The sequence below is a fragment of the Centroberyx gerrardi genome, chromosome 13 (genome assembly GCF_048128805.1).
Source record: "Centroberyx gerrardi isolate f3 chromosome 13, fCenGer3.hap1.cur.20231027, whole genome shotgun sequence".
Classification (NCBI taxonomy): Eukaryota; Metazoa; Chordata; class Actinopteri; order Beryciformes; family Berycidae; genus Centroberyx; species Centroberyx gerrardi.
The window spans coordinates 30,651,114-30,672,814 of NC_136009.1; the positions used below are offsets into that span (position 1 = coordinate 30,651,114).

The 21,701-nt window shown below is 43.0% G+C and overlaps 1 protein-coding gene across 1 annotated transcript in view; it reads right to left on the minus strand.

The window, feature by feature from the left end:
* Positions 1-1,099: 1,099 nt before the first annotated feature.
* The window catches only part of LOC139921202 (high affinity 3',5'-cyclic-AMP phosphodiesterase 7A-like), a 29,969-nt gene continuing 9,367 nt past the window's right edge, over positions 1,100-21,701 (minus strand). Inside the window, exons 4-15 of the mRNA XM_071911390.2 lie at positions 17,238-17,298; positions 15,978-16,064; positions 12,872-13,041; positions 12,245-12,308; positions 10,007-10,102; positions 8,915-9,015; positions 7,732-7,863; positions 7,142-7,233; positions 5,867-6,011; positions 3,425-3,521; positions 2,108-2,188; positions 1,100-1,373 (exon numbers count right to left, since the gene is read on the minus strand). Of these exons, the coding sequence (XP_071767491.2) occupies positions 1,204-1,373; positions 2,108-2,188; positions 3,425-3,521; positions 5,867-6,011; positions 7,142-7,233; positions 7,732-7,863; positions 8,915-9,015; positions 10,007-10,102; positions 12,245-12,308; positions 12,872-13,041; positions 15,978-16,064; positions 17,238-17,298 (1,296 nt within the window). The 3' untranslated portion in view covers positions 1,100-1,203. The remainder of the gene's footprint in view (positions 1,374-2,107; positions 2,189-3,424; positions 3,522-5,866; positions 6,012-7,141; positions 7,234-7,731; positions 7,864-8,914; positions 9,016-10,006; positions 10,103-12,244; positions 12,309-12,871; positions 13,042-15,977; positions 16,065-17,237; positions 17,299-21,701) is intronic.

Sequence of the window (21,701 nt, forward strand, 5' to 3'; positions counted from 1 at the left end):
GTCCAAGTCATGTGACTCGAGTCTCCACCTCTGCTGTCAACTAAACTACATCACTCTATAGCTGAACGATATTCTTCATCACAACAGAAAAAATACTTTTCCATATATTTTTGTGTAAATCCCCGACAGGACTCATGTCACCTGCAGACGGCCGGTGACTCGTAATAACTGGAGATCGGCAAATCTGCCAAGTCTGTAAATTTAAAGCAAAAATTCCAGCGCAAATTAGCGACTGTATTTTGGTGAAGACAGTTCCTCTGATAATATTAATCCTATGTGAATCAAACTCGAATTTCAAACGTAATTTGGTTTTCGTGCACAATTTTTTTTTTCTTCTTTCTCGTCTTCTTCTACACAATTTCTGTCTTCCTCTTGTCATGGAAAATGGAGGAAGGTTTTAAATGCATTTTCAGTGGAAACTTCAAGTTTTGCTTTGCTAAATCAGAAAGTGATAATTTGTAAAATCTCTGCCTCATAAGAGATGCGTGCGGTAATTTATTAATCACACGAGTTCCTCACATAACACTAGTCCTGAGTAGAACCGTGTCCTCGCTGCTCCAGACTCTGCAGACCGGTGGAGGATCCTGTCACACCTCTTCCTCTCTGCTTCGCTCTCTTCTCACTTTCAAAAGCCTTGAAACTAAATTTAAAAATGGCACTTTCTTGAGAAGGGGCTATTTTTTTTTTTTGGCAAAAATGTTCCCTTCGAATGTTTTCTAAAGCAGAAAAGAGAAATCAGTACATGTTGCTGAGTTGAGCTGAGTCATGCCGGAGCGACATGACACGAAACAATAAATATGAAGTAAAAACTAAATACAGCAGAAGCAACATGAGGTATCTACATATTACTCTATGTTAAAGGAAATGGGTCCAAATTCAATAAATTAAGTTAAATTAGGTGACAAAAAATGAAACAACAAAATAATCAGTGGTTTACTTAGAGAAGGGAGCGTGACGGAGGCCGAGGAGCCGGCTGACGGCAGCGGATGTCGGGATTCAGTTCTTGGGATTTTTCCCTTTGTCCCGTAGTCCGGCGCACGGTAATCCCCCGCCGCCACGCCGCCACGCCGCCACGCCGCCACGCCGCCACGCCGCCACGCCCTCGGCCGCCGCGCCGTCCGGCTGACATCGTGTTCGGAGTTCTCGCCTCGGCGCGTCGAGAACACGCTTCCCTGAGGTAATACTTTGGAGAGGGAGGAGCGGCTAGGAGGAGCCGCTGAACTCTTCGGCGGCGGCGGCGGCGGCCTGCAGCAGCGAGCGCTTCCAGGCGGCCCGGTTGGCGCTCAGATGTCCCATCATGCCCCGGGAGAGGGGCGTGGCCGAGAAGCGAGACCATTCGCTGAACAGAGGCTCCACAACGTAGCTGATGAAGTCTGTACAGAGTTTCAGAGAAGAGGGAGTCGTTTAAAGATTGATCTTTCCATTTCACATTTCTCTACAGTTCAAAGGTCGTGTGGCGTTTGGCCAGTTGAAGATTCATTTCAAATTCCCTGCTTTCCTGATGAGGCGTCATGACATTTTAACACATTCAATTGTTTGATTTAGGTTTTGCAAATATTGTTCAGATTCTTCCATGTAAGTGTGTTTAAAGTAATATTCCACTTAGTTTCAACATGGACTTATTTATGTGAAAAGCAGAATATAATCTCCTCACCAAGACCAGATGCAGCTGGTTCAGATTTTGACTTCCCATTCATTTGAATGGAAACTGACATTGAACACGTTGGTGAACAGATTCAACAACAGATCCTGCTGGAAGACAATAAAGCAGCAACTGGTCCGTCCTCATTTTGCATTTCTATTCTTGCTTTACACTAAAATGAGTCAAATAAAAGTAGATCCGGTCTCCCCAACAGGAACTATCTCTCCTAAATGGTATCCCTCCGCTGTGTTCTCTTCTATCAATAAAAATGCTGTTTGGTGAGATTCTGTTCTGAAGCGTCGGACCAACAGTCAGCTGGAAATCACAGCAGCAGATCTGTTGTTGAATCTGTTCACCAACGTGTTCAAAGTGCCATCGTCACTTTGTGAGAGGACGAGTCCTTTTTTTTAAAACTGTGCATATCTCATTTTGGAGAAATGTTTGTGATGAAAAATCGTATCTCACCAATCTGTATCTTGGCCATGCTGTTGGTCTGCCGGTCGCACATCGGACTCACTTCCACGCTGTGTTTCCTCTCTGTGTCGCCTGAGGAAAAATAATTCAGTTTTTACAGTTTAGTTGTTTAACTGACGCTCTCATCCTGAGCTGCAGCAGGACGGACGGCCGATGATACTGGGGCTCGAACCTGGGAGCTCCTGGTTACGGGACGGTCTGTCTAACAGCTGGGCCGTCCCGACATCTAGTGGTTAGAGAGTTTGGTAGCAGTTTCTATGACGACCATATCTATAATGCATTATAAGGGCATCACAAGGACAACCTGCTATAGATAACAAGGCCTAATAAGATGCTTGTACTTACCATTCATCATAAGTTCTATCAACGATGTTTCGAGTGCTGATATAATGCATCATTAAGCAGCATGTGTATTTCTGAATGAAACACAAACTTGGGGGCGGACAGCAGTCTGCACTCAGCTGTGGAGGAATATTCTCTGCCTCCGTTCAAAATTTGATTGGATGAAATGTTTGTCTCCGCCCCCAAGTGCAGGATGAGTCATCAACAGAAATGTGCTGTTTACCGGAAACAGACGCTGTGTTCATTTTGATATCAACTTGATATAAAAGTCATCAGCAAACAAGCTAAAAAAAAACAAAATATTTTTTATTTCATAGGGTCTTTAAAGCAATATTCCACTCAGTTTCAACATGGACTTATTTATTTGAAAAGCAGAATATAATCTCCTCACCAAGATCAGATGCAGCTGGACCAGTTTGTAGCGTTCAGATTTTGACTTCCCATTCATTTGAATGGAAAGTGACATTGAACACGTTGGTGAACAGATTCAACAACAGATCTGCTGCTGTGATTTCCAGCTGACTGTTGGTCCCACGCTTCAGAACAGAATTTCACCAAACAGCATTTTTATTGATAGAAGAGAACACAGCGGAGGGATACCATTTAGGAGAGATAGTTCCTGTTGGGGAGACCGGATCTACTTTTATTTGACTCATTTTAGTGTAAAGCAAGAATAGAAATGCAACATGAGGACGGACCAGTTGCTGCTTTATTGTCTTCCAGCAGGATCTGTTGTTGAATCTGTTCACCTGTTGGGGAGACCGGATCTACTTTTATTTTGAAATACTAATTTTAGTGTAAAGCAAGAATAGAAATGCAAAATGCCGACAGACCCAGGATGCTTTGTTGTCTCAAAGCAGGAACGTTGTTGAATCTGTTCACCAACGTGATATTCTGGTTTTCAAATAAATAACTCCATGTTGAAACTAAGTGGAATATTGCGTCGCAGGGCACGAGGAGGCGTACCTTGGTGGAAGAACTCCTCTGTGACCTTGCTGCTCCACAGCCTGCAGAGCCTCCAGGGCCGGCAGGGGTTACAGATATCTGCACACTTCATGGCCATCTGAACTCCAACAAACACACAGAAGAAATGTAGAATTAACTACATTAGTCCTTGTTATCGAGGATTACCCTGTTGAGTTTTGGTGTCTGCTGAAAATGTACGCTACCAGTCAACAGTTTGGACACACCACATTTCTCTTTATTTTTACTATTTTCCTCATTTTAGAATAAGAGTAAAGACTCAAAACTATGAAATAACAGAAATGGAATTATGCAGCGACCAAAAAAGTGTTAAACAAATCAAAACTATCTTATATTTTAGATTCTTTGCCTTGATGGAAAGGCAAAGGCTTTGGAAATAAATTCATACATAGGATCAACTTCACTATTTATATTTGTCTAAGAAACTCATTTCAAGCCTTTAAGCAGAAGCCTTTAGATCAAAATGGCTTTAAGAGAATGAGAAACATCAGGTGGGTCCAGACTTTTGACTGGTAGTGTATATGGATTTGCACTTTTAATTGCGTGATGTCTAATATACAAACTGTTAACTTGAACCAATACGAATCCACTTGATAAGAATATGACTTTTATTATACTGAATGGTTTCACCCTGTAAAAGGTGGAAGCGAACTTCTAATCCAGACATGGATGGAGGCTGAGTGAGTCAAAAATGTTTTCTCCATTTTAGAATAAATACTGCTTGAACAAATCCCGTTGTTTTAAATTAAATGAACACAAACCACCAGGAAAACGCTGGTCAATTCTGTCTGTAGCTGAACTGATCGACTCCAAGTAATCAATCATCTTTTGTTCTATTCTACTTTTAACTTCTAGTTGGCTGCAGGGTTGGGGGTTTCATTCCCCGTGTAGCGAGGCACTGACAGAGAAGGTGATGGTAGGTGATGAATTCATGTCGAGCCGCTGTTCCTCCCTCAGACCGGTCGCTTCTGGGCGTGTCGACTAGTGGGATGAAGTGAGAATTCATCAACTTTGTCCAATCCAAATATTTTGATATTCAGAGAGTGACATTAGACGCATGGACTTCACCACAGTTCAGGGAAAATGAATGGAGGCGGAATTGGTCACTTGGTGAATCGGTTTGATGGGGCTTGACTGTAACGCTGCTGATTCCCACTGGAGGAAACATCTAGTTAAACTGTACGCATTCATAGTGTATTTCCAAAATTAAGCAGTGTTTATCCTTTAGTGATCTGGAGGAAGTCACCCATGTTTCTGTCTCTTCTCACTTGAGACTACAGTAGCTCTCTGTATTCCTGCCTCAGTCTAAAGTCTCTCTCTTCACATCACAACGATTTCAACATCTTTACACTGGTTACCTGTTAGTTTTAGAACTGAATTTTACTGATTTTAAAATCTTTAAATTAAACCCTTAAAGCTGAGGTTCTGTAAAGTGAAGCTGAGGTTCTGTAAAGTGAAGCTGAGGTTCTGTAAAGTGAAGCTGAGGTTCTGTAAAGTGAATCTGAGATTGTGTAAAGTGAAGCTGTGGTTCTGTGAACTGAAGCTGAGGTTCTGTAAAGTGAAGCTGAGGTTCTGTAAAGTGAAGCTGAGGTTGTGTAAAGTGAAGCTGAGGTTCTGTAAAGTGAAGCTGTGGTTCTGTAAAGTGAAGCTGAGGTTGTGTAAAGTGAAGCTGTGGTTCTGTAAAGTGAAGCTGAGGTTGTGTAAAGTGAAGCTGAGGTTCTGTAAAGTGAAGCTGAGGTTGTGTAAAGTGAAGCTGAGGTTGTGTAAAGTGAAGCTGAGGTTCTGTAAAGTGAAGCTGAGGTTCTGTAAAGTGAAGCTGTGGTTCTGTAAAGTGAAGCTGAGGATCTGTAAAGTGAAGCTGAGGATCTGTAAAGTGAAGCTGAGGTTCTGTAAAGTGAAGCTGTGGTTCTGTAAAGTGAAGCTGTGGTTCTGTAAAGTGAAGCTAAGGTTCTGTAAAGTGAAGCTGAGGTTCTGTAAAGTGAAGCTGTGGTTCTGTAAAGGGAAACTGTGGTTCTGTAAAGTGAAGCTGAGGTTGTGTAAAGTGAAGCTGAGGTTCTGTAAAGTGATGCTGTGGTTCTGTGAACTGAAGCTGAGGTTCTGTAAAGTGAAGCTGAGGTTCTGTAAAGTGAAGCTGAGGTTCTGTAAAGTGAAACTGTGGTTCTGTAAAGTGAAGCTGTGGTTCTGTAAAGTGAAACTGTGGTTCTGTAAAGTGAAGCTGTGGTTCTGTAAAGTGAAGCTGAGGTTGTGTAAAGTGAAGCTGAGGTTGTGTAAAGTGAAGCTGAGGTTGTGTAAAGTGAAGCTGAGGTTGTGTAAAGTGAAGCTGAGGTTGTGTAAAGTGAAGCTGTGGTTCTGTAAAGTGAAGCTGAGGTTCTGTAAAGTGAAGCTGAGGTTCTGTGAACTGAAGCTGCGGTGAGTGAGGCGGACCTGCAGGACGAACAGCCGGTGGTTGGAGTCTCCCAGGCGGAGGTCTCCCCGGTCCAGGTGGGTCCTGAATTCGGACAGGTATTCGTTCTGCCGGCTGATATCGGTGGCCAGGATCAGAGCGCCCAGACGTTCCTCCAGGAGCAACCTGCACAACCAGCAGCCACAGTTAGGCTTCTATTTGATTTATTATTGTGGTTTACTTTCTCATATTACTGATGGAACTCAACAGAAATAAAACCTTCAGACTTGGGTCATGATGCCACTCTGAAAACCACTGAGCTACATCAGATCTTAAAACAAGCAGACATGTCGTTACACATGAATGATGCAGGCACCACTTGGGCCAATCAGTAACAAGTAAAGTAATAAGTAAACAAACGTTGTAGCGCCCTCCTTATGCCAATCAGTTTAAAGAGTAATTAAACCCCAAACCCAAATCTGTGGTGAAGCCTGACATCTGCTGGTGAAAAGCAGGGTACCGAACTGGCCATCTGCTATTGGCTGGTCTTTGTGCCATGTGATGTCACCACCTGTTGTACTCTATAGAAGGTGACATCACCTGGCACAAAGACCAGCCAATAGCAGATGACCAGTTTAGCACCCTATTTTTCCCTATTAGGTGTCAGGCTTCACCACAGATTTGTGTTTGGGGTTTAGTTACTCTTTAATTTTGAAAATACTGGAATGGAGCAATGAGACACATCATTCCCCAAAGTTTCATCAAAATCCAATCAGTGGCGAGAGATTGTGCGTGATGGATGGACCGGGGCCGATCAAGAGTCCCTCCCCCAATTTCATCATGGGGGAAAACAATCCAGATATGAGATGTAAATGCAGGCAGATAGTAGAACTGAACAATTAATCGAAAAAAAAATCCAAATTACAATATGAACAATTTCCAAATCTCAGAGTCTGCAGTTAATTTCTTCAGAGAGTTTGGTCCAAACTGGATTTGTGAACAAGGAGTTTTAGAATTAAAACCTTTCATCAGAGTCAAACTCAGTAAATCTGCTCACTCGCATCTAGTTTTTTTTTTTTTTTTTTCCAACAAAATCACTTTTCTTTAAACAATTTTAAAGTTCTAAGAAATTTATGACAAGAAAAACTTGTGATGATATGAATCGCAGTTTAAATAGCAATTGCAGTATTCTGGCAAATAATCGCAATTAGATTTTTTTGTCAGTGTCTTTTAGCTGTAGCGGATATCGTTCCAAAGTGACGGACGGACTTTGGGCTCAGTGTCCTTCTGGACCGGCTAGCTGGAGACGGACTGACCTCTCGCTGGCCGGCCGGTGGGCCAGCAGGCCGGACTCTCGGAGAAGACCGACGGCCGACTTCCAGTGATGATTCTCCAGGACTGAAGTGTTCTGCACAGTGAAACACAAACAACATCCAGACTCTTGCTATCAGTCTCCAAAAAAAACCCTCACAGAATCAGAAAATTGGAGAAGAAGAAGAAGAAGAAGAAGAAGAAGAAGAAGAAGAAGAGAGAGTTTACAAAGCTGCTTTACAGATAAAAGAACAGCAAAGGAATGAAATAAAGCAATAGGAGAACAAGAGAACCAAAGGAAAGGAGAATAAAAACAATCAGGAGGAGATAAAATAATTAATATATTCTGTATCTATTTTGGGGAAAATAGATTGTTATCTGAAGCTTATAATTTAATGTGTGTACAATCTAGAGGATCCAGTCTGTAAAAGAGTTCTCATTTTGTCAACCTAGGACTTGTTAACTTCTACCTTTAAAAATCTAAATGTTGTGCTATCAGTCATCTTGTTGTTATAACCGGTTCATCTCTCATCTAGGTGTGAAACTTTGTGAATCCAGACTCAGCACTACAACTCGGTTCCCTCAGATGTTCTACCTTGTACAGCGCAGCCAGGTGATGGTCGGTCTTGACCAGGAAGCGCTGGTTCACCCCGGGGTGGTCCAAGTCGTGGGTGGCGGCCGCAACCAAAGCCAGCAGGATGTCACAGGCGGTCAGCGTTTGGGCTAGCTGCACACGGACACAGATATAAAAAAACCTATAAGAATACAGTAACTGAAGCGTAAAGTCTATGTTTGCACGCACTGAGAGAGTTCCTGTTGTCCTGCACCAACGGAGACGCTGGCCAAGTGATTAAAAGTGCAGTAATTCAGGTTTAGCTTCACATAAAAAACAAAAAATACACAATTTGGTTTCCAGAGACTTGTGTAGGATAAGTTAGAGATAGAGAGAAGTTCTATAGACCTTTTTCACCAACATGGCTGACGTTCTTCCAGGTTATAGATCGGTTCTCTCCATTGCCGTGTTGCAGTGTTAAGAAGCAACTTTCTGTCTGTGATCAGTGATTCTATGTTTCAACACAGATCTTTCTGTTTCTGTTGTCAGACGACTTTGATCGAGCGTCACAACATGCTAACTAGCTAACCAAGGCTAACAGTAATGTCTGTGCAGTTAGCATGTTGTGACCCTCGATCAAATCTCTTTTTTTACAGTGTTTCAGTCGTCTGACAACAGAAACTGTCAGTGACGACAGCTGTATTGTGTTAAAGTTGTTCTCAATGTGGGGTCCGGGGACCACCAGGGGTCCTTGAGGGGGTTCCAGGGGGTCCCCAGCAAACTGATGAATTGTTAAACTTCAGCATTATTTCATTTACAAGAAGTTAACACAGTTAGAGAATGTACAAGAATGATGTTCTGATCATAGTTTCTCTGTTATCTCTCTACCTGCAATACAGACAGTCATGGGATTCTGGACAAAATCATATCTGACAATAAAAATATTCTCAGATTTGGGTCCGAGAGACAAAATCTCATCAAATGGGGGTCTGTGGCTCTAATGTGGACTGGGTCCTTGATATGAAAAAGGTTGAGAATCACTAAATCACTGATCACAGTCGGAGGAGGCAGAAAGTTGCTTCTTGACATTGCCGGCGATGGAAAGAACCGATCTATAACCTGCTGAGTCGAAGAGGAAGAACGTCAGCCATCTTGGTGAAGAAGGTCTATGGAGGTCGATAAATGTCACTGAACGCTCCTTTAAAGCGACTCTGCTCCGGCTCACCTTGGGCTCCTTCAGGTAGCAGTACATGGCCTGCGTGACGTCGGCGGCGTGGAGCGAGTTGTGGTACGGGTTCCTGCTGTGGTAGTCCTGCTGCACCAGGACTGCAACACACAACCACAACCAGCCGTTACGCCCAGACTCACATCAGGATCAGAGAATCCAGTCCTGCAGCTTTGAGTCGCATGTGTTCCATTATAATGATTATGTTCCCACCGCTGTCTGTTAGCAAGATATCTCAGAAACATTTTGTCTGAAATCTAGAGGACAGATCGCTCTTGGCCTAAGGATCAGTTGATTAGATTTTGGTGCTGATCCGGATCTGGGATTTCTGCCATTAGACGATTCATCATTATTATGCTGCGTTCATGTGCTGGTGGGAAAGTCCAACATCTGGGACTTCCAAGTCAATTGTTAAACTCAAACGTTTGTTAGAGAAACGTTGGAGAATCGTTCAGTGCTGCCGGAGGTTTGCGCTCTACTGGGAAACTTCCAGTTCTACTAATGCACTGATGATGCATGCAGTAACTAAAACCAGTGCTGGTTTACTCTGTTTGTTGCAGATCTCCGTGACTCGATCATAAGTTCAATCAGTTTCTCAACTGAGCCAGTGGATCCTGTTGTTAAACTCTGCACAGTCTGCAGAAACACAACATGAACCTGAAGACATCATCCATTCACTGACTGGCTCCCTCATTATAGTTTCACCTGTTGGACAGTTCAGTCCCTCACTCTCTCATCAGACTGGCAGCGAGCCGTTCACAGCTATGAATATAAAATACTAATAACAGACTTTATAAGATAAGATAAGATAGTACTTTATATTGATCCCCTTGGGGAATCAATTATTATTTATTATTATTATGTATGATACTGGTCTAAAAGTTTATAAAGTGCCTTAAATTCCCTGATACTCCCTGACTTCTCCAGAGGATTTTTCACATTCCATGACTTTCCCTGCCTGGATCACAACTTCTCAAAAATCTATAATATTGCAGGAATATGACGAGTGAGAACCCCGAAAACAAAACAAAAGGAACATGTAAATTAGAGTAACATGTTCAGAGAGCCAGCAGCGGGCAGACAGGTTCGTACCCAGGAAGCGTCGCAGTTTGAGCAGATCCAACTGGAAGAGCCGGATCAGACCGAACTGGACGAACAGGTGGAGGGTCAGACTGACCAGGCTGTCTCCTGCAACACACACACACTGTCAGCAACAACAACAACAACAACAACAACAACAACAATAATAATGGATTAAATGAAACTTAATTGATTGCTGAATTGAATGTTTTGTTGGTCAGTGGTTTACGACTTGCTAAACTGAATTTGTAACGAGCTTCCAATAGATGAAGTAGAAACAGTAGAAGCAGTAGAAGCAGTAGAAACAGTAGAACAGTAGAACAGTAGAAACAGTAGAAGCAGTAGAAGCAGTAGAAACAGTAGAACAGTAGAACAGTAGAAACAGATGAAGCAGTAGAAGCAGTAGAAACAGCAGAAGCAGCAGAAACAGATGAAGTAGAAACAGATGAAGTAGAAGCAGTAGAAACAGCGGAAGCAGTAGAAGCAGTAGAACAATAGAAACAGTAGAAACAGATGAAGTAGAAGCAGTAGAAACAGTAGAAACAGTAGAAACAGATGAAGTAGAAGCAGTAGAAACAGCAGAAGCAGTAGAAACAGATGAAGTAGAAACAGATGAAGTAGAAGCAGTAGAAACAGCAGAAGCAGTAGAAGCAGTAGAACAATAGAAACAGTAGAAACAGTAGAAGCACATGAAGCAGTAGAAACAGTAGAACAGTAGAAACAGTAGAACAGTAGAAACAGTAGAAGCAGATGAAGCAGATGAAGCAGTAGAAACAGTAGAAGCAGATGAAGTAGAAACAGATGAAGTAGAAGCAGATGAAGTAGAAACAGATGAAGTAGAAGCAGATGAAGTAGAAACAGATGAAGTAGAAGCAGTAGAAACAGCGGGAGCAGTAGAAGCAGTAGAAACAGTAGAAGCAGATGAAGCAGTAGAAACAGTAGAAGCAGATGAAGCAGTAGAAGCAGATGAAGCAGTAGAAGCAGTAGAAACAGTAGAAGCAGATGAAACAGTAGAAGCAGATGAAGCAGTAGAAGCAGATGAAGCAGTAGAAACAGCAGAAGCAGATGAAGCAGTAGAAACAGCAGAAGCAGATGAGGCAGTAGAAGCAGATGAAACAGTAGAAGCAGATGAAGCAGATGAAGCAGTAGAAGCAGTAGAAACAGTAGAAGCAGATGAAGCAGTAGAAGCAGATGAAGCAGTAGAAACAGCAGAAGCAGATGAAGCAGTAGAAACAGCGGGAGCAGTAGAAACAGTAGAAGCAGATGAAACAGTAGAAACAGTAGAAGCAGATGAAGCAGTAGAAACAGTAGAAGCAGATGAAGCAGTAGAAGCAGATGAAACAGTAGAAGCAGTAGAAACAGTAGAAGCAGATGAGGCAGTAGAAGCAGATGAAACAGTAGAAGCAGTAGAAACAGTAGAAGCAGATGAAGCAGTAGAAACAGTAGAAGCAGATGAAGCAGTAGAAACAGTAGAAGCAGATGAAGCAGTAGAAACAGTAGAAGCAGTAGAAACAGTAGAAGCAGATGAAGCAGTAGAAACAGTAGAAACAGTAGAAACAGTAGAAGCAGATGAAGCAGTAGAAACAGTAGAAGCAGATGAAGCAGTAGAAACAGTAGAAGCAGTAGAAACAGTAGAAGCAGATGAAGCAGTAGAAACAGTAGAAGCAGATGAAGCAGTAGAAACAGTAGAAGCAGATGAAACAGTAGAAGCAGATGAAGCAGTAGAAGCAGTAGAAACAGTAGAAGCAGATGAAGCAGTAGAAACAGTAGAAGCAGATGAAGCAGTAGAAGCAGATGAAGCAGTAGAAGCAGTAGAAACAGTAGAAGCAGATGAAACAGTAGAAGCAGATGAAGCAGTAGAAGCAGTAGAAACAGTAGAAGCAGATGAAGCAGTAGAAACAGTAGAAGCAGTAGAAACAGTAGAAGCAGATGAAGCAGTAGAAACAGTAGAAGCAGTAGAAACAGTAGAAACAGTAGAAACAGCAGAAGCAGATGAAGCAGTAGAAGCAGATGAAACAGTAGAAGCAGTAGAAACAGTAGAAGCAGATGAAACAGTAGAAGCAGTAGAAGCAGATGAAACAGTAGAAACAGTAGAAGCAGTAGAAACAGTAGAAGCAGATGAAGCAGTAGAAGCAGATGAAACAGTAGAAGCAGTAGAAGCAGATGAAGCAGTAGAAACAGTAGAAGCAGTAGAAACAGTAGAAACAGTAGAAGCAGTAGAAACAGTAGAAGCAGATGAAGCAGGCTCACCGTTGGTCAGTCTGTCGAACAGGAAGATGTCGAAGTCCCAGCTCCCAGCTCTCTGCAGCAAACACTGAAACAAATTTAAAGATCATCAGCAACCTGAATCCAGAACATCTGCATCAGGCAGCCAATCAGAGGAGCCAGCCGCCTCACAGGTGTGACTGTAAACAAACACTATGAACTGTGAACTCTTAATGTTCACAGGATGAGAACATCCTGTGAACATTAAGAGTTTTCTGTTCTCAGTGTCTCCTGAACAGCAACATCAAAATAACACAAACACAGAAGAGTGGATTCCTGCTATTAGTCTGAGTGACGGAAAACCATCTGAAGATCATGAAGGTTATTAGGATCAGGACTTTCAGCGCTGCAGCAGGAACACATACACAGATATAGATAGACTATTTGGCTATTGCTTGTGTTTGTATTATTATTGTTTTATTGTTGTGTTTTTTTGTTCGATGCACCGCACCGATATAACAAGCTAAATTCCTTGTATGTGCATAACGTGCCTGGCGAAAATAAATCTGAAAACCAGAAAAGTGGAACAAACATCGTCCCCAGGATTGAAGAGGAAACACTGATTTCTAAACACACACACTCACACACACACACACCCACACACCCCGGTACCTCGGCCTGGCCGGTGTAGTCCTGGTCCAGGATGTGGAGGGGTCGGGGGGGGTGGGCGGGGTCGGAGGTCGCGGGGCGCTGCAGGAGGCGCGCGGCGCGGCCGGACCTCTGCAGGCTCAGCAGCCGGCGGAGCCGCGGCCCGGCCGGTCCGACCGCCGCCGCCCGGCGAGCTGCGGCGGGACGACAACAACACCTGAGTCAGGGGAGCTCAAACTGGGGTCCGCGGACCTCCGGGGGTCCCGGAGGGGCTCCGCTGGGCCCCGGCAACATGAGGAATACTCTAAGTTAACTAAATTTAAATTCACTAGAAATTATCCCGATATATGAGAATTAATTTATGAGAATAGGAGAATGACTGTGATGCCAGATTTCAGTCTCACCATTATTATCTATTATCTGAAATGATTAGTCAATTAACTGATTAGTCGACTGATAGAAAATGAATCGATTATAATTTTGATAATCGATTGATCGTTTTAGTCATTTATCAGTAAAAATACCAAACATCTGCTGGTTGCAGCTTCACAGATTTTCTGTTTCATCTCATTATTAAATCAATACTTTGTGTTTTCTGGCTGCTGGTCAGACTGAGGAAGAAACCTGAAGAATCACTTTGGACTCTGGGAACTAAAAAATAATCAATAGATTAATCAATAATAAAAAGGTCGTTAGTTGCAGCAGTTGTCATTATTTTCTCCTCATGCACAGTGCAGAAAGTTCTACAATTCAAACAGAAATCAACAACAACAACAATCTCACCCTCCGCCTCCATCAGTCAGGAAGACTTTCACAGTCAAGTTGTGGAGTTATTGTTATTGTTATTGTTATTGTTATTGTTATTGTTATTGTTAAAAGTTTGGACATAAACTCAGATTTGATGCTCCAGAACTGAAATTCAACTGTTCAGACGAAGCAAAAAGCCACTTATCTTACTGTTTTAAACCAATCACAGACTCCAGTGGATTAACACTTTGATAACATGGTGGCAGCACAACATTGAGATATAAAAATCAGTATGTATTTTATTTTGTAATCAATAATAACGATCCACGACAACAGTGCTGTTCTGGATCTTCAATTATCTTTTTTTTGTGATCAAATTTATTCATTTCCAAAAATAAAAACAGACAAAACATAAACTTGGATCTGGATCTTCTTTTATCATAAATATTTTGAAGATTCAGTTCTCCACCTAAATCACTAAGCTGAGTCTACTTCTACAGCAGTTAGTGATTCACTACGTTTCCCAGAATGCCTTTCAACAACCTCCAGAGACGGGGCGGGGAACGTATCCAGCCTGTATTCTACCTGTCTGAGGAGAGAGTACCAGCAAGAGAGAGAGAGTTTTTCCAGTTGAGAAAAAGTGAAAGTCGCCCTTCACTCAACCCCCAGCCTGTCTCTCTGCTGCAGTGCATTCTGGTCTCTCTCCTGCTCCTGCAGTGCATGCTGGTCTCTCTCCTGCTCCTGTGGTGGAGAAACTGGTCTCTCTCCTCTTCTACGATGGATTTCTCCCTGTATGATTGTTGAACGTCTCTCGGTGCAAAATGGCGGCTCTAGAAAGAAGCCCTCGCTCTTTGATTCTGAGGGACTGACACCAAAACCTGACGTTTACCGCTGAGGTTTTACATCCTGAAACATTTTCTCATATCAAACTATAAATATCTGGAGGTGACGTCACCTCGTCTGCGATTGGCCGGTTATCCACCAAGAAGAACAATACAACAAACTGCTGGATGGAGGTGAGATGAGAAGAACATCACCAGCTGATTTAAGAGTTTTAAGTGTTTTAGGGGGAATTTTCCTTTAACAGTAAGCAGAGTGTGATGCAGCAGTTCTGCCTGCTGAGTCGTCATCTGGATGTTCAAACAAGGATTTGAATCTACCACTGTGCCCATAACAAGTGTGTGTGTGTGTGTGTGTGTGTGTGTGTGTGTGTGTGTGTGTTTTGCATGCAGACATGCTTGCTGACACAGCAGCACATTCTCCAGCCAGCTGGCAGAGCGACACGATGAATCCTGTACTGTCAACATACACTCACCATGAGAGAGAGAGAGAGAGAGAGGGGGGGGGGGGGGGGGGAGAGAGAGAGAGAGGGGGGGAGAGAGAGAGACAGAGGGAGAGAGACAGAGAGAGAGAGAGAGAGAGACAGAGAGAGAGAGAGAGACAGAGAGGGGGGAGAGAGAGAGAGAGACAGAGAGAGAGACAGAGAGACAGAGGGAGAGAGAGAGAGAGACAGAGAGAGAGAGACAGAGAGAGAGAGAGACAGAGAGACAGAGAGAGAGAGAGACAGAGAGACAGAGAGAGAGAGAGAGAGGGAGAGAGACAGAGAAAGGGGGGAGAGAGAGAGAGAGAGAGAGACAGAGAGAGAGAGAGAGAGAGAGACAGAGAGAGAGAGAGAGAGGGAGAGAGACAGAGAGAGGGGGGAGAGAGAGAGAGAGAGAGAGACAGAGAGAGAGAGAGAGAGAGAGAGACAGAGAGAGAGAGAGAGGGAGAGACAGAGAGAGAGAGAGAGAGGGAGAGAGACAGAGAGAGGGGGGGAGAGAGAGAGAGAGAGAGAGACAGAGAGAGAGAGAGAGAGAGAGAGAGAGACAGAGAGAGAGAGAGAGGAGAGAGAGACAGAGAGACAGAGAGACAGAGAGAGAGAGAGAGAGAGAGAGAGACGGAAGGAGAGAGACAGAGAGAGAGAGGGGGGGAGAGAGAGACAGAGAGAGAGAGAGAGAGAGAGACAGGACAACATTGGAGCAGGGACTGAATCTGAAATCAAAATCAAGACTTGTTAAGACTTTTCACTGCCACCTGAACAGGATTAAAGACCAAATCAGAAACTAAATAACTAAATAAAACCAGAATATGGACTGGTGGAAAACCAGAATATGGACTGGTTGAAAACCAGAATATGGACTGGTGGAAAACCAGAATATGGACTTGTGGAAAACCAGAATATGGACTGGTGGAAAACCAGAATATGGACTGGTGGAAAACCAGAATATGGACTGGTGGAAAACCAGAATATGGACTGGTGGAAAACCAGTCTGCAGGCAGCTCTCTGCCTGTCGGCCTCATCAATACAGCAGATCAATGGCCTGACTCCTCCAGCTCTACTCACAGTGCAAATCACGGAAGTCGACATAAAGGTACGGGTGCGAGCCTCGTCTCTCCGGTCCCGGTCCCACCTGGCTCCGGACTCTCACGTCTGCCGGAGGGGAGTTGGGTCAGAGGTCGGGGGTCAGAGGTCAGAGGTCGGGGGTCAGAGGTCAGAGGTCGGGGTGGAGGGATGGAGGGATGGAGGGAGAGAAGAAACAGAGAGACTTCCTGAAGTACAGAGTCAAGAACGAGGGAAACGCAGCCGGACAGGAAGCTGCTGCAGACGTTCGCTGAGCGTCTGTTTAGTGTTCAGACTCGTTAGCCAGAGTCGCTAACGCTAACTATCATCCATCCCTCCCTCCCTCCCTCCCTCCCTCTCTCTCCCTCCCTCTCTCTCTCTCTACCAGTCTCTCTCCTCTGTCAACTGCCTAATAAAGGCAAAAAAAAAGTTTTAAAAAAAACCATAAAAACAAAAAACAAAGTGTTCCCATGACCTGAAACTGCAGAAGAGGACAGGTCCTTCTCACCAACATGGCTGCCGTTCTTCTGCAGGTTACAGATCGGTTCTCTCCGTTGTCAGAAATGTTAAGAAGCAACTTTCTGTCTCCCATAACTCTGTCTGATCAGTGATTTAGTGTTTCAACATAACGTCCAACAGACATTATGACTGACAGATCTTTCTGTTTCTGTTGGCTTCTGTCTCGGCTTTTTAACATTGCTGGCAATAGAGAGAACTGAGCTTTACCCTGCGGAAGTGCGGCAGCCATGTTTGTGAAAAGGTCCTGTTGGGGCCACATGTGAAAAATTTATTTGAGTTCTGACTTTAAACTCAAAATTTTAACTTTAAACTCAGAATTCTGACTTTAAACTCAGAATTCTGAATTTTGAGTTTCAACTAAGAATTGTGACTTTATTCTCAGAACTCAAAAAAAGATTTCACACGTGGCCCTAATCCTCCTCCATATGAAACTGTTCCTGCTGCTTTGTTAATGTTGTTTTTCAGTCTGAAAACCAGCTGATGCAGTGAATGTGTGAAACAAGCTGGAAAATAAACTCTGCTAGATTCCTGGAACTTGTAAAATTCCCCGACTTCCCCACAAAATGTATCAAATCCCCTGCCTCCCCCGTCTGGACCGCTCCTCTCCAAACCCAATATTGATACTGCAGAACCCGGCAGTATTATATATTACAGTATTATATTGATGCAATGCATTGAAACTGGCCCATTAGACTCAATGGGAGCGCTGCAGCACCAGTACACTCTCTGTCCGGTTCCACCCACCTAGCATGCGGATGTAGAGAGCCGTCTGGTCGGCGCTGTCGTAGGAGATCGCTCCTCGTCTCTGGAGGAAAACACAAGATCAGTCAGATGGAGAGAAAACGGCGGCCATCTTGTTAAAAAAATACAATCAAAGTGCTGCGTTTGTATTTCTAGAGACCTCGATCAGCAGAGATCTCACAAACACTTTATTCCCAAGTAAATGTCCCGGAATCAGTCTTGGTGACACTGACCCAAATGTATCAAGAATTCAGAAGCAAAACCACAAGCCAAACACACCAAACCTCCCTGATAAAAATAAAAAAAATAAAAAAATACAGAATGATAGCAGCAAAATGCCGAAACCAAACAGCCAGAGGAGCTGAAGATCGATTCAGCTGGTGCCTCTTTCAGTCGGTCAAGTCAAGTTTACTGTTTTGCATTAATATCAGTTCATATCTGTCTTCTTAGTTAGATTCTATACAGTGTGTGTGTCTATAGGTTTCCTCATGCCTTGTCAATGTAATGCTTTATCCCTTTTGAATTGAACTGACATTGGTGCAGAGATGTGAAAGGTTTCATTCCAAAATGCTACCTGTCCATTTTGGAAAACAAATTACTACCTGAAATTCATCAGGCAATATTTGAAAAACATAAATGATTCTGTCCTCAAAAGACAAATTGTTTTATATGCAAATATCTTCAGATGATCCAAACTTTACTCTACTTAACTCTGCACTCTAATCTCACACACTACAGTCTCAGTCTAGAACAAGCTAACGGCGTTACAACCATAGAGATATAACAGTAGAGGGGACATGACGTCATTAAGCGTGGGATAACCGTCCGCCATCTTACCTGGGTCCAGTTTACCTGCAACTACAACAGCTGTCTATAGGAAGCAACCACTGCTGTCCTGATCTGGATCAAACTGCTGCACTAACAGGACCAGAGAGACCAGAGAAGCTGCATCACCTTCCACACGTCAGTAGAGTAGAAGATAGAGGCTGTTTTATATGCTAACTTTAACTGACACAACTTAAAACACAACAGACTGGAGTTGTGTTTGAAACAGTTTGTAACGGTATGTGTTAGCTAGTTAGCTGTTAGATGTAATCTTTACATTTCAGATGTATGTTAGTTGGCTAGCTCTCTGCTGCCATACAAACACGTTGTTTCTGAGAACAATCAGCAGTGCTTAATTTGTGCCGGATCCTGCCGGAACAGGATCCGGCACCTCGCGGTTTTGGACTGCCTGCATTCCGGTACCTATTTGCGTGGACCCGGCACCTGGTGGCATGAAACTTTTTTGGTTTTTTTTGTCTGCCATGTAATAATCCCAATAGTTGACTCTTCTTTCCTTTCCCCTCCCTTCCAAAAACCTAACTGTCTCATTTCCATATGAAGACAGGTGATTACCATATTAGAAAGTAACAACAAGCACAGAGTAATCACTTCACGAGTGTGTTGTGGTGAACTTCAGACAGCGTCATGGCTAAAAGTTGAATTTGCTGTCAATATGTCCGCTGTGTGGACTATTTTGGAAAATTAGACAAGATAAGCATGATTTTTGTTTTTTTGTAAACGTGTTAGCATATTCTGTAATCTATTAGGTCTCTGCTGGGACAATCAAAATTCATATTTGCACAGATGACTGCGAAACAGAAATTGTTTGGAGTGCGGACCTGTAAGTCCCACAGTTAAATATGCGGGCAAGTGCGCACGTTATGTTGAGTGTGCCGAAATAATTGGTAATAACATGAGAACTGGTTGAGTGAAGAGCTGTCGACTTCTGGCCGACTCCTAGCTGCACCACGACACGTCTTATTGCATTATTCGCTGACATTGTTTCCTACATTCAAAATCGATATCCTATGAAAGCATTTGTATTGAATATTAATGCGTAACTACTCGAGCCAGAATTTCTCTGGTAAATGGTTGAAGCCATTGCAGTTTCCTTTATGTATGATTAGGATGTCTCATAGTAGCCTATGTGGGCATTTTTATGTGCAGTTATATCTTTAGTCTACTACTTGAGCATTATGTAGCTTATGCAATAATCAAATATTGTTAAAGGTCCCCAGTAGTCGGAGCTCTAAGGTCATATAGTCGGTCATGTAGTAATGTTCAGGCTGTTGGTCTGCAGGAAGCTGTATGGCTGCACTGAGCTTGTTGTCTTGATTTGTTCCGGAACCTTTTCCCTCCAGACGACTCGCGGGACACCGACCCCTTGGTGTGCCGGGACCGCATCATTTACAAATTAAGCCCTGCCAATCAGCACACATCATTCAGCATTATGTACAACCAGTGTTTCCCCTTCTACTGTGGCAGGTCGCCACGGTGAAGTCGCGACCCGCCATGCTACAAATACATTCTATAGTGTTTTCTATAGTAGTTGTATGGTACTCAGTAGCTGCTGAAAATGCGCCAATTTTTTCTGCCAAGACGTAGGTTACACTAATGATGGAAGTGACACATAGTGGAGCGTGGTCGCAGAGAGAGAGGACATTCATTTGCATATCTGTATCAGCTACTGTGGATTTTAAGTTGATTCAAGTGTAGAGATGTTTGTTTTTACTGTAGTACTTGTTTACATGATGGCATCTATATAAATTATTTCTTTACGGATTGTAATCTTAATTGTAGGCTAAGATGTCATGCCAATAAAGTAAAAAAAAATTGTGAGGGCCTATGTCCATTATTACCTGCTTAAATTGGCTTAGAGCTGTCACACGAACCACTTAATGGCATTACATTTGCCTTTTATTGTATATTTTATCTGGGTGTATTGTTAGGTGTGTTTCAGTGATGGTGATATTTAATTACTGCCAACATCTGTCTGTTGCTACAACAACAGATCATTTGGGGGTTTTACATTAAAAATAAGGAGGTTTTCATATATACTCTTAATACAACCACTCAGAGTACCAAAGAAATCTGAGAATTATAAGGTCTTCTTGAAAAAAGGATTCATAGTTAGATAATATTTATGACTGAAAACTTAGTTTAGCTATTTTTATCTACAAACTACAAAAATGCCTCATGTTTGGTACCATTTCAGACAGTCACAGTTGTCTTGCATACAGTGAGCTAAATAAAAAGTAGTAGTGATGTCTCAATAAAAAAATATTAGCATTATAATGGCAGCATAAGGCACTTTCACCATTGGTTCCAATGACAGTCAGCTGAGAAGACCACAGGAAAGATGGCTGCCATGTGGTCCCACTCCAGAAGAGGAATTCTCTGACAGTTTTATCTCTCTGGTTACAACATGAGCCGAGTGGTTCTGCTTCCATCTGATTCTGATTCTAGAGGCTTTGTTTCAAACCGTCTCTCCATCAGACACGCCAACCAGCACAGATGTGTTGTGTCATAGCTGCAATGAATCATGGTCATTGTAGTTCACTAACTGTTGGCTCTTGGCAGCATTGAGTCTTGACTGTTTGAAAACGACATCCGCCAGCTTCATGCATCACAGAAGCAGAAGTTACCAACATGAACACTGGATCTGAATCTGCTTTGTATTACACAGCACTGAGGATGATGTCACTTCCTGTGCCCTTTGACCTCCTGCTCCCTCTGTTCCTGTCACAGCTGAGAGTCTGAGCAGCAGAACAGACTCACAGAGTAACATACAGGTGCAGAACACAGCCAGTAAATATTATATCAGTTATTATTAGTGGTGCACAGATATATCGATTGAATATCGGAAATGGACGATTTTTGCATTGTTGACTACAATCGGCTCATCGGCCGATAAGATTAAATCCACCGATGGCAGCGGCCGATACTCATTAACATATCACATCACTAATCTGTTCCAAAGACGTTGAAGTTTGAATGGAAGGACAGCCGATCAGTGTGAGGTAACAAAGTGTTATTTGTTTATTTTAATTAAAAAAGGCATTTTTGGTTATGTGAAAGTTGTTACAATAAAAGCTGATCCTTAAATCTATATTCATTGCAAAGTATAATGAAGGGCAGAATATAGATTATTTTGGCAGGGCACAAATGGGTCAATAACAAACAAAATATCGGCAGGCTATCGGTATCGGCCGATTGCGGTGTTTGAAAAATCGTCTATCGGTATCGGCCCAAAATTTCCATATCGGTGCATTAAGCATTATATTACACAAGATCTTTAGAAAGCTACACACACACACACACACACACTGCATTTCACCTTCCCACAAGCTAAAACACACTGCCTCAGGTCCTGCACATGCTGGCACTAATACTGTAAATGGGCTGTGTGTGTGTGTGTGTGTGTGTGTGTGTGTGTGGGGGGGGGGGGGGGGGGGGGGGAGTGAGTGAGTGAGTGTACGAAAGAGAGACACGTGCAGTCATGTGTGTGTGTGGGGGGGGGGGGGGGGGGGGGGGATGACCCTCTTTACACTCCAATGAATGCCAACCCTCACCACTCCACACAACACAGAGGGGTGTGTGTTAGTGTGTTTGTGTGTGCGTGTGTGGGTGTGTGTGTGTTAG